This window comes from Argiope bruennichi, chromosome 9 (assembly GCF_947563725.1).
Source record: "Argiope bruennichi chromosome 9, qqArgBrue1.1, whole genome shotgun sequence".
Classification (NCBI taxonomy): Eukaryota; Metazoa; Arthropoda; class Arachnida; order Araneae; family Araneidae; genus Argiope; species Argiope bruennichi.
In genome coordinates, this window is record NC_079159.1 from 9,737,081 (window position 1) to 9,750,414 (window position 13,334).

General features: G+C 25.3%; 2 protein-coding genes across 2 annotated transcripts in view; one reads left to right on the forward strand and one right to left on the reverse strand.

Moving 5' to 3' along the window:
* Positions 1-293: 293 nt before the first annotated feature.
* LOC129984719 (thioredoxin, mitochondrial-like) lies at positions 294-7,241 on the forward strand. Its single transcript, XM_056094663.1, has 3 exons — positions 294-570; positions 6,148-6,271; positions 7,031-7,241. Exons 1-3 carry the CDS (start codon positions 383-385, stop codon positions 7,145-7,147), a joined length of 429 nt encoding a protein of 142 aa, XP_055950638.1. The 5' UTR covers positions 294-382; the 3' UTR covers positions 7,148-7,241.
* A 78-nt stretch (positions 7,242-7,319) lies between these two features.
* The window catches only part of LOC129984718 (WD repeat-containing protein 3-like), a 32,817-nt gene continuing 26,802 nt past the window's right edge, over positions 7,320-13,334 (reverse strand). The window contains exons 18-25 of the mRNA XM_056094662.1: positions 12,722-12,856; positions 12,353-12,394; positions 11,768-11,833; positions 11,135-11,227; positions 10,955-11,049; positions 9,983-10,111; positions 8,356-8,449; positions 7,320-7,521 (exon numbers count right to left, since the gene is read on the reverse strand). Of these exons, the coding sequence (XP_055950637.1) occupies positions 7,378-7,521; positions 8,356-8,449; positions 9,983-10,111; positions 10,955-11,049; positions 11,135-11,227; positions 11,768-11,833; positions 12,353-12,394; positions 12,722-12,856 (798 nt within the window). The 3' untranslated portion in view covers positions 7,320-7,377. The remainder of the gene's footprint in view (positions 7,522-8,355; positions 8,450-9,982; positions 10,112-10,954; positions 11,050-11,134; positions 11,228-11,767; positions 11,834-12,352; positions 12,395-12,721; positions 12,857-13,334) is intronic.

A 13,334-nucleotide genomic window follows, 5' to 3' on the forward strand; every position in this document is an offset into this window, starting at 1 on the left:
TATGTTACATTTATATGAAGTTCGTTTTTATACAATAACTAAAGCGCCCATGATAGTAACTATTTTGAAAAAATAGACTACTGTCTTAGGTTGATTTTCAAAGCTACAAAATTGAAAGGAATGCCTAATTTTCAATATATTCTAATATAAAAATTGCAAAAAGAATTTTAGCATGCTTTCAAGAACTAATGTGCCGATCAGGTCAACAACAACTATAACAAATAAAATAATAATAAAAAAAACCCTGATTTATACTGTTTATTTTTTTTAACTGTTAACTGTCATACAAATAAACTTTCCGTCTGTTTATTTTTATTGAGGTTTTTATCGCTCGAGTTTTAAGTGAATTTTAAGTTATTTTTGATATATACTATTTTTCAAAATGTCTAGTATCAGTATTTGCTTTTCAAGAAACTTATTTAGAAAAAGCGCTGTTGTTTCACGTATATGTTCGAAACCCTTGAGTACATCAAGTGTTCGACAAAAGATTTTTAAAATACAAGATGAAAAAGATTTTGAAAATATGGTTTTAAAGAGTGATCTACCTGTTGTTGTTGATTTTAAAGCAAGGTTCGATTTTATAATATTATGATTTTAATATAATGAAATATGTTAAAAAAATTATTCATTTTTCTTTTATACTCTATTTCACCTTAACTTGGCAGTAGAGTATATTCTAGGCATGCCGAATCACAGTCGTTGTCAGGGGAACTGGGTTACTTTAAACTACAAAGTTACTAGAAATGCAGATCGCGGGTGAAACTTTATCTTGCAAATTTTTCGCCAAATAGTAAATATTTATAAACTTTATTATCAGTTTAACCCTTTAAAGAGCCATTTTTTTGTATTCATATTATGTTAAAATATTTTTAGGCTTGAAATTAGAATAAGAAAAAGGATTCATTTAGCTTATTAGATAAATTTAATTTGATTAATTAATTAATTTGGTTAATTAATAATTAAGTACAAATCAAGACACATCATTTTGTGTGAGAAAAAGAACTGAAGTTTGTTAGTTTCTGTTTTACTAAAAAAAAATGTGTCAGAACTTATGCTAAACTACATAATTTCATACAAAGATTGATAAATTTGGTGGGAAGCATACTTCCCATGGACCTAGAAAGGGTTAAATCAGAGAATAAATTTTTTTCATTATTTTGTTCAATATTATTGATACATTATTTTAATAAATCATTAAAGTTATTTCATTACGTTTCATCATTTTTCAAAAGAAAACCCCCAAATCTTTCAATATTCTGTAAAGCATAGCTCGGCTAATGTTTTTCGAAAAGATATCTGTATCATCGTTCACATCTTTTAAAACTTTATCTAATGTTGGGATCTCATTTCTCCGAAAAAAATGTATGGATTTTTCATCAAATACAGGATAATGTAAAATCATCATATTTTACAAGACTTGTTTACCTACTGAGCCTGGTCATTTCTTTCCATGAGTACTTAAAGGACTGGATGCCTTTATTGCTTTTTTCAAGCGGAAAACTGTTCTTTGCGAAACACCTGTAAGGTGCGAAATTTTATTGAGGATTTGATTGATAGAATCTTGAGGGTTTTCTTCTCAGAGTCAAGAATAAACATTTAACATGTTTATGCGTGCTGTACTTTTTGTTGGTTTCACTCGTCTTGAATGTGTGTACAGCGCAGTTGTTGATAACACTTTTTCAGACATTTTAGCAGTGAATAGAAATGACAAATTGAATAAATATTCAACAATCAAAACTAATAACTACTAACAGTATCAAAAATATCAGCTGGTAAAAAAGCGAGAATAAAAAAGTACGAGTTATGATAATAACGATTGCGAATGCGAACTGAATGAAGCAAAGTTGGCGGAAACATACAAGAAAAATGTGCCAAATATTTGACCTTGAAGACCGGTTCTAGCCAAAGTGGAATTCATTATGTCAATCGTTTCGTTCCCTTTATTTACAAAATACTTAACAGATAAGCACCTCTAATAATAATTGAGAATAATTTTAAATGCATGCTGATAAAAAAAGGATTTCTGTAATTTATTATATTACTTGATAAATTTCTGCGCATTTTAGCTATTTTAAAGTCAAAATTGATGGGGAACTCTTTCCCAATGCAGAGCGTCACATTTTCTGCCTTTTGCAGTACTGCCAAGTTAGGGTGAAATAGACTATAGTGACTAAGCTTTGATATACAGTCATTTGGCGCCTTGCGAGGTTAGTAATTTTTCGATGGCACTTTGTTTGGAGTTACGATTGGAAATACTGTTGCTGCCGTTCTCGCCACTTGTGGCCATTTCACTAAAATTGGGCTATTAGCTATATTTTTGGCGAAAATGACTGTATATCAAAGCTGTTAAGTTTTTAAAAAATATTACTGAAATCTTGAAACCATCCTACCTGCTCAAAGGATGGAAATCTCTAATTTAAAATATCTTTATAGTTGAAAAAATTCACATTTTTACATTGTCTTTAGTAATTTAATATTTCAGATCTTGCATTAATTTATTATACTACATATAAATTATAAAGCTATTTAGTTGTTATCAATCAAATACAGTAATTAATGCAATAATACTTTGTGTTATAAATTTTTTACGGGAATTTAATTAGCATGCAATTTAGGTTATTACTTAATGATAAAATTGTGTCTGGATGATAAATTGCATTATGCTTGTTTATTAAGTTACTAGTACTTTTTATTTTTAAATTTATTTCTTTACAATAGTGCTTCTAAATTCTTGTAATTAGTTAAATCATTTTTTTTAAATTTTATACATAAGTTAACAGATTATCTTTGTTTATTCATGTCGTTTAAAATTGAAAATTCGTTTCTTTCAGCATACTTACTAGCATGAGTTGCTAGGTTACTGTTTTCATTGTTAGTAAGAAGGTAGAATATCATTTAAAATAAATAAATAATAATAGTAATGAAAAAAAAAACTACACCCTATGCCTATTTTAAATATTTCAGGTAACATGTACAAAATGGTATTTTTATACTTATTATATGTCATTGGCAGGGTTTAAGTTTAATTGCATGCCGTTGACAAACATAATCAATAGACTAACATTATATATGTTAGTCTTCGCTGGTTCCAGTATGCTTAATAATTGATAACTTTGGCAATTTTGTTAACAATTAATCATTGGCAACCAGTTAATGCATAAGTACCTAAAGAATATTTGCTTGAGACCTAGTACTTTACCTATTTTTTAACTCGTAATATCTGAGGAGGAGATTGGCCTGGCAGTTTGGAAACTGTGCCTAATTGTGATTTGAAGCATGTCTTCATTATCTTTTGAACTGTAGTGTCAGTAAGCTCAGAATTCAAGAAAATAATTGTTATTGAACTGATATCAGTAGGAGTTCAAAATTATTGACATCATATATCAATGAATTATATTAATTAAATGAAATAGATGTTTTAAAAAAATTCCTTGCTTAATAAATGAGAATAATAATAAAGCAATGTAAGCTTTTAATAAATAACAGAAATACTTCTAGCAAACTTCTCAAAAGAAATTTATCTACATTTACATTTCTGTGAATCATTCACTTCCAAGAAAGCAGCATAGAATTATATTAATGGTAGTTTTCCCAATTTAATTGATTGGCAAATATAGCAATATGAATTTAAAACAAGCAGTTTATTTGACATTTGTACCAATCTATATCAGGGTGTCTTAGTTTCATGAAAAGTGCTTGGATTTGAAAACCATTTTTAGGTACCTTAAAAGTGCTTGATTGAAAAATAGTTCCTTAAAAAGTTCTTAATTTTCTGAAGACGTGCAAAGAAAACTTTTTATTTTGTTTCTTCATACTTTGTATATAATAAATTGAAAGCATGGTTATAAAGGTTTACTTACTGGATATATCAAGAAAGAAAAGAACAAACTACTGGCTTCAAAAAATACTTTTTTAAAAACGTATCTACTAGCACTTTATTCTCATTTTATTTCTCAATGCAAAGCTGGCATCTTTTTTTAACTTTGTAAGTTTGTTTCTGTTATTTATGAAGACTAGGAATTGGGAAATAATTTTCATTTCTTTTTAAATATATATTATAAAAATTTAAAAAAAAAATGTACATCTAAAGATTTTTTTTTTTTTTGCATATAGCTTAAAATGCAGGTTTATATTAAATTTTTAAAATGATGTGGAATGTAAAAAAAAAAAAAAAAAAAAAAAAAAAAAAAAAAACTCTTTACTAAACTTTTGAAATAAAAAGCGATAATTTTTTGTAGCTTGACCATTTTTGTATTTAAAAAATTGATCTAAAAAACCCAATTAGAACATGGCATTGTTCTCTTGTCAAATTTTACCACTTATTCCAATCTTATGATGGCAGTTACCCTAGAAAGCTTAAGCTATTAGCTTTATAAGGCCACAAATAAAATGTGCTAAAATATAGTGAGTTTGTACTGGAGGAAATTTATATTTTCCATTCCAGCCTATGCCGAATTGTATTTGTTGCTACATATATAAAAATCAAGTAAAAAATTTTACACTATGCTATGCTTCTATATCAATGTTGACATTTCTGAAAATGATGTATCCATCCAAATCCATTGTTAATTTTTAAAAAAAAATTGTTGAAAAAGACATGAGAGTTTTACTGTTAAATTTTTAAAAGTTAACATTTTTTTTTTGGTTATTTTACAATTTTTGGGTAATCTAATATATAAAAATGAGTTTTGTTTCGTATTTTATGCACTGCTGTACCATTCAACTAATTATAACAAAACTTGGTCAACTTATTGCTTGCACTTGTGCGAAGGTTATAGGCATAGTAGAGTTATCATATTTAATATATAAAAATGAATTTTTGTTTGTTAGTATTTTTTGCGCTGCCTATCCTCTAATATATACATTGTCTATTCTAAAGTGAATAATAAAGTCAAGAAATAGAATAAATATTATTTATACATCATTAAATTTCAATGAATATATTCATTGTCAACAAGAAAATAAATATAATTCTTTCTATCATTCCCATTAAACAAGATAGTTATTTCAAATGATATTTCCAAAATTATTTCTTTTGCGGCAGCAAACGTCAGGTATCAGCTAATGATATATAAATATGTATATTTTATTTTTGTACAACCAAAAATTTGTTTTACAACAGAAGACATTATTCTTCTGCAATGGCTAAGAAATAAATACTAAAATTATAAAAAAAAATACTATTTAAAATTAGTTATTTAAACATTTTTCAATCAAAACAATGCATTATTATAAAACAGAAAAATTTATATGCTTAGAAAATATGCAAGTTTACATATGCATAAATGTGAATAGGTACTTTTTTTTTTGGCTACAGTGCTTAATTTTTGTAGCAATTTCTCACTATGCACCCCAGTATATATAAAAAGTGAAAAATCACAGTTTATGTATAGTAAAAATTCTACACATTAGAATTTTTTTTTTCAAAATTTACTCATTTATGCCATGAAGATTATATGATTATTAATTAAAAAACATTTTTTTTCTATAAAATTATCTTTAATACTGCTATTCTTGTTGGATAAAAAAATAAGTATTTTAAACAATTTTATTTGCTTCTGAATTGCCCCTTACAATGTTTAATAATTTATGGAATAAGCAAGTTTTCAATTGTTTTTAAAAATCATTTGATATAGTATGACATTTTAAAAAGCTACAAGATTTCATGCTTGTTTATTATTATTCATTTTGATTAAAAAGGATGTTCCAGACCATAAAGTGGATTTTGTGCATTATATTGAATTATATAATAATGTTTTAATTCTGTTTAATGCACAGATGTATAAGCTGATAGTTTATATAAACATAAATTAAACAAGTTAAAAAATTTCAATGTTTTAAGCATGAAAATGTCATTTAATTTGATGAGATTACCAGATAATATTACTATTTGTTTCAAAATTACGCCAGGTAAATTTTTATTTTTTAAAATTTGGACAATATGCAAATTTACATAAGATTATACTATACTATAGAGAAGTAGGTAGCATTCTTGCCTTTATATATATACATATGTAAGAAAAAGTTGAGTTACAGTTCTGTAGGCTTCTAAAATATGATAATCGAAATATAAGATTATGAAAGTTTTTAAAAATATTCTTTTGTGTACTGTCAATTTTGTCATAAATTTGAAATTTTTTATTTTAGCTGGTGTGGACCTTGTAAAATGCTTGAACCAAGACTTGAAATTGTTGTTAGTAAATATGCTGAGAAAGTGCATTTGGCAAAAGTAGATATCGATGAAAATTCAGAAATTGCTATGAATCATGATGTAAGTTAATTTATTAATTTTTTTTATCCAAAATAGTGAAAGGGGGAAAAAATTTAATTATAATGAGAACTGTAAAAGCAAATTATTGGAATGAGATAAATTTATAATTTTTGCAAATCATTTCTAAATATACCATAATTAGTGACAATTCAAGAGAGAATTATGGAGGGCTACACACTATATCAATATGCCCAATTAATGAATTCTGAATATGATTGATTTTATTATATTTAAATATAATATCTAAACACAGGTAATCATTATGCTTAAAGCAATAGTTATATATTTTTACACATCTGTTTTTATAACTATGATACATAAATCAGGTATTATGCTTTTCGTTAGGTGAGGATTTGTTTATAATTTCAGATGGAACCTCATTTTATTTACATTTTCTTTTGGAGATTTACAATCAGTTATTTTAAATGGAATTCTTGTTTTTGTCTATTTTTTAAAAAAATATTTCATAAATAATGCATTTAACAGAATTTGTTTATTCAGATTTGTAAATATTTATTAATGAAGGAAAAATATAAGCAATTAAGTCATTCAATGAAACAATTTTATTTATGGCTATTGTCACGTCTTTTCCTAGAAATAATTGCTTAACATAATCATGTTGAATAAAGAAACTGAAGGGAAATGTAAATACATTTTTAAAATAAAATTTTCACTAAGTACTTATGTCTATTTATGGTTGTGATTAATTTCTTTCTTGAAAATTATATTGCAGTTCATATTTGATATTTTGATCCACAGGTACAGGCAGTGCCTCATGTTCTTGGTTATCGAAATGGACAGCCACAGAAAAGTTTTACTGGCTTAAAAGATGAAGACCAGATTGAAAGTTTTGTAAAGGAACTAATTGGCAGCTAACAATGCAGATTGATAGGCAGTTTTTCTAAATTATGATTGTTACCATTCTTCTAGCTTAATAAAAATATTTGCAATAAAATAATTTTTTGAAAAATCCATATAAAATAAATTTTATGGTGACCCATCATCACCTAAAGTATTGTGTAGTATAAATGTTAATTTTTTCATAGGCTTAAAAAAGTAACATTATTTATTAAAATATTTACAATATAATTTACATTTAAAATATCTCAACCAAATGCTACAACAGGCCGCTCTATTCTTTTCCTGTTCTTTCGTTTCTTTATCAACTCACTAAACATGGACACTTCTTCTCGAGCTTCAAGTGAGCGCTGATGGAGACTAGTTACCACTTTTGCAAAGCCTAAGTCTTCCTAAAAGTATATTTGAAATAAATAAATAAAATGAATGGCATTACATATAATTATAACTTTTCTGTAATCAAGTAAAAAGATATTACTTTAAAATACATTCTTATGTACAACTGTACATTTCAATTATTATTTAATTCCAATGCCAAAATTAGTTAAGTTTAATTATTTATGATTTTATGAAAAAAAAACTGCATGATGATCAAAATTATGATAAAACTAATATAAAATTACATGCAATTTTATTCTGATGTACACCTTTAAAGTTGCTTTACGAATACTAGAAATCCAGCACACAGGTTCTACAAGATACAACATTTGTGAAGTATGTAAACTGCTGAGTTTTCACTGTGATTCTCATCGTACATTTTTTCCTGTTGTTTAATAATAATTATTATTTTTTGTAAATTTTCTGCAATCTTAAAAACTTTTGGTATCAAAGAATATATGTTTCTCTGTTTTTAAATTAGAGCTCATTGAACAACTACACATTCTCTGAACACTTTATTAGTAAAAGCTTAAAGCATAATTGGAATAAAAAGATAAATAATTGTTTAATGTATGAAGTTTAATAAAAATGGAATAGAAAAGACTCCATATTGTGTATATTAAAAAAGTACTTTTTAAATGTATAATACATTTTTATGTATTTCTTCAAAAGAGAAAGTTATTAACATCAATTTATTTTAATTTTACTGTTAAACAAAAATAAATATAGAAAGAAAATTTAAAATGTTTAATGAAAAAAATTGAACAAATAAGACAATATATCTTATTGTACTTTCAAAAAAAAAATTTACTAACAAAATTACAAGTAATTTATAAAGTGATACTCACTTCAATACTATACATTTGTTGAAACAGCTTTTCTTGTAGTTTTTCCATTACTGGACGGAAGTTACGGGTTGTGGAAATTTGCCCAAAATGGATTCTATATAAAAATTAAAAAAGGATTTTGATTATCCAGCTAGTAGTTTTCCTTCCATGGATTATTTTAAAAAGTTATGCAATATAAGAGATTTTGAATAAATAAAATATCGCGCAACATTTGTTTATTATCCTCACAACTGCCAATAAATCTTAGAACTAATATCAAATCTTACGCTTCAGTTTTATTTTCTATTCTTATAATCATATTTCACCAATCCTTACTCTAAAGCATGGGTGTGCACTGGGCAAACCACTGTTCTAGATAAAGTTTATGCATACCAAGGCAGTGAGCTTAGTTATATATTAATGAAAAATTATACATAGACATGAAATATTTCCATGAAAACATGGATTTCAATGTCTTTAGGATTGTACACTATTATTTTTCAGATTGATGAATTTTCTTTTTATTTAATATCTCAAGCACTTTTTTTGTATAATTTTATTCATTTTATTGTTCAATTAATTAATTATATTTATATTTTAGTGTTAATGTTTGACACAATATATTAATTCCAAGTCTATGCCATGTCTGTACACAGAAAATCAAGCTTTCATGTTTATTAATTTTTTAAGGGTTATATAATATATATAAGTTCTGGAAAATGAGCAGGTGATGAGTTCTCTTTAAATAGGTTAATTTTTTTGAATTTTAAAAAGAGTTCAGTTTTATTTATTACATATATATGCCATTTGCATATTATGTATCCACATAAATACTTATGGCAGTTAAAGGGTTAATATTTAACACATTAATTGTTAAAAAATCACTTTAGCTGATAATAAAACCAAGAAAACAGAAAGCAAAATTTTTTTAAAAAAACCAAATATATAAAATTTTTTTGGTAAAAATTAAAATATAAATTCTGTGATTTTTTCTGTCTTAAAATATAATGAAATTAATGCAGATATTTTTGATACAATTTTTTCTGACTAATAGGAAATTGAACTGATGATCTTCTAATACTTTTTAACTGCATCAAATATTTAATACTGTAAAAAAATTTGATACCATCTTCAAAATGAAATGTTTTCCTTGATTTGGGGGGGGGGGGGAGGGACTGACATATTTTCTCTTTCAAAAATTTTCTAGTTACTTTTTTTAACTTTCTATCTATTCCAATTTTTCTAAATTTCTTTCCCAATGAATAGTAATTTTATTTAATTATAACTATAATTATATTAACCTTAAAAATATAGGTTCCAAGTCATAAAATATAAGCACATATTAAAAAAAAAACTTCAGGCATCCAAATTATAAATCCTGCAATTTTTTACACTCTTAAAATATGATAAATAAATGCCTCTGTAAATTAGCATTGCTGCTTACATACCTCAAGAATTAATTAAAGTTACTGACATGCATGGAATTTATTGAACTTTCAACTTTGGTATATTCATAAACAAATAGAAAAATAACATTTTATTTAATAAAATATCCTTTCTATTACAGATGTCATATAAAAAAATTTGTTAATTTAATATCAGATATTTCATCTCATGATACTGAATTAAGAATTTTATTTTTACTTACCTAATTAAAAATGTTGTACACTTTTCACAAAATTCTGTTTCCCACCCGTGGTCAGCAAATTCAGCAATTATTTTAAAAAAATCTAATACGAAATTGAATGGTAGATGGAGAAGAGTTCCTTCTAGCTCACTATAAAATAAAAGCATATATATATTTTTAAAAAAGTATAATGGTTACAGTTCTTAAATGACAAGTTTTAAATGGTGCTAAATAACATTCCAAATGTAATTGCTATTTGGAAACTTGAACAGAAAAGCTTGGATGGCGCTTAAGGATAGCATGTAACAAAATTGGATGGATAAATTAAAACAACACTAAGTGCAACATATAATAATGATATTGGGAATAAATTTAAAAGTACAGAGCATTCACAGAAGAAACAAGAAAACGGAAGAGAGTTAAAAAGAATAATAATAATAAGTTCAGAATAATATTTTTTCTGATATAAATGATACTATGGAATTTCATATTTATTTATATCACATTTTCAATATGTTCTCAATAAATGTAAACAGTTAATTATGAAAGCAGGTTAAATAATAGCCATTAAATATTACACACACGATTCAAAACTATCTGAGTAAAAATACAAACTTCATCTCCAAACAAAGAATATCAGATTTTGAAGACACGATAGTAGTTCAAAATCAGAAATATTTTTATTTTATTTAAAGTGGCAATGCATTATTATTTATCCTATGCAGGTAAAAATTTACTTTAGTGTTTTATAAAATATATATAAAAAGATAACTTTTATTGGCTTCAGCATACTTAACATTTTAATTAACAAAATATAAATAATTGTTTCTTTCTGAAACTAAAAATTAATAGATTTCAAAATTTTAAGTATCTACTCCTTTGTTAATGACATTTTCAATTGCTTAAGAGATTTACAAAAACATTTAAAAAAGAGTATAAATAATAATACAGCAACATTTAGATATAAAAATAAATTCAAACTGTAAAAATTACCTTGACTTTATTTTGAGAACTGCTTTTCTCATGTATTCAATGGGACAGCTAACATTGTATGCAGTAAACAATGGATGTAATGGAGGAGGAGCTGGCTGTTAAGAGAAAGAGTAGAGTAAGTGCATCACAAATGCTTAGTGAATAATGTAATTTTACAAACTTCTAAAGTAAAAATTATACCTTTTTATCAGATTTCTCACAAAGTAAATTGTATTCTTCCAATTGTCGAGTTTCAGCTTTATATAATTCCAATGCTTCTATCAACTGATCCACCTGGATTTCAAAGAGTAGAATATGCAGTAAAGCTTTATTCCATTAAAAAAGTGGTTTCATTGAATAATTAAAAATATTTACAAGTGCAATAAGTAACTATTAATAAAGAATTAATGATTCTCAAACATTAAAATGATATGGAAGCTATATTAAGATTGATATATATCAGATTTGTATCACAGACATATACCAGTCACCATAAAAAGGAAAAAAAAAAAAAAAACCATTTCTGAACTACTGTTGATCAAATTTGACTTAAATTGTTTAACATTACATTATCTAAATCATTTTTTTAACAAAAATAAATTAAAAAAAAAAAAGCTATGGAACAAATTTATTTCAGGAATCTTAAAATTCATTTAAAATGAAAAATAATCAGAGTATAAATTACCAGAAAGAATAAAATCTTTAAATAATTTTTGAAGAAATTAAAAACAAAATTTGAAATTAGCATCTTAATTAAATTTAAAATATATTTAAATTTTAAAAAATCTAGATATTTCAAAAACGAAATAAAACCAGCAAGTGAATAAACCTTACAGTTTTTATTGTTTGAGGAGTCTTCATTCCAGATAAGGCTACTTCTTTATTCACCTCTCCTGGTACCTAAATATGAATAAAATTCAATAAATGTTTTTAGAAGAAAGGACTAATTATTTTTAGTGTATAACAGAAGGCACAGAATTAATTATATCAAAAATCAGTTTGAAATAATTTTTTTTAACCTGCTGCTGATTCAAACAATGCAAGTCTTGTATGATATTACATCTTGAACCAGCAACTTATCAATTCCAGAGTTAAGATACCATCAGACTATATTATCACTGTTCCGTTATTGGATAAAAGTATAGAGAGGATAATACATTTAAAAACGTAGCAGTACAAAATTTGCATTCATTAATTTATGTATGGTACAGTGACACAGAGAAATTAGGTAAAAGAATTTTGCACATTATATCCTATTTGTTTTGTATAACAATATTAAAATTGATATTCAAAAACAAAATATTAAACACTTGGGAATTAAATGAATACGAGTCTCTTGGGAAATTTTGAAAGAGAAGTTAATACGATGTTAAGGATAAAAGAAATAAACCGTACGAATGAAATAAATAAATAACTTACAGTTGGTAAATCTTCCGTTTCTTTTTCTCTCTCTTCTGCTTCCTATAAGTGAAAGTGATTCAAATTATTTTGGAAACAGCAAAATAAATGACAATGTTATTGTTACATAAAAAAATCTGTAGCATTAAAAACACACACACACTGAATAGAATTTGTTTCTATTCTCGGCAGATATAGGAAACTATATTACCAATTTTTTGGGTGAAATTTCAAAGAATAAAAGTCTTATCTTATCATTGTTCTTATATCTTAGGTTCATTGTATTTAATAACACTTTTAATTTTGAAAAAAAATTAATTGCTGCTTTGATGAATCTAAGATTTATAAAATGATTTTAAAAAATATACTGCATGCTTAGATACAACTTACAATTTCTTGTTCTTCTTCCAATACTAATGGCTCTAGAGTTTTTTCCCATGTTCTAATGGACCTGTCTTTAGATGCAGTTACAATAAATGTACCATCTGGACTTGCAGCCATTGCTGTTATTTCATTTTGATGGCCCTGAGAAAAATATAAAACAAAACTAACATGGATAACAAGAAAACAATTCATCTTTTTTTTTTTCTCACCAAAAATGACTTAATAATTTGATAGAAATAACAACAAAAATATCAAAATTCTTATTTTAAATAATTTTTTAATAAATTTTTTAAAAAAATTGACAAATATAATAAATTGAATCGAAATGTAGGACTTTCCACTTCCAAAACCAAATATAAACAAACCTTAATTTTCACTTTTTATGCAGTCATTTTATTCAGTTGAAATAATATTTATATTGTATATAAATTATATACAATATATAATATTGTATATATAATATTATAATAAAGTAGTTCCATTTTTTGAAAAATAAGCGTTCAAAAGGCAGGAAGGAATAAAGCTGATAATTAAAGATCATCAGATTATACAAAATAATTTTTGTGGAATTCAACATGTGGAATAAAAAAAAAATGACTCTTAAATGAGGGTTTTTTTT

Bases quoted from the DNA above. Each gene is read 5' to 3' on its own strand.
- LOC129984719 (XM_056094663.1), top strand. From the start codon at position 383: ATGTCTAGTATCAGTATTTGCTTTTCAAGAAACTTATTTAGAAAAAGC. The intron at 571-6,147 runs GTTCGATTTTAT...TTTTTATTTTAG, and splicing joins GTTGTTGATTTTAAAGCAAG to CTGGTGTGGACCTTGTAAAA. The intron at 6,272-7,030 runs GTAAGTTAATTT...TTTGATCCACAG, and splicing joins AAATTGCTATGAATCATGAT to GTACAGGCAGTGCCTCATGT.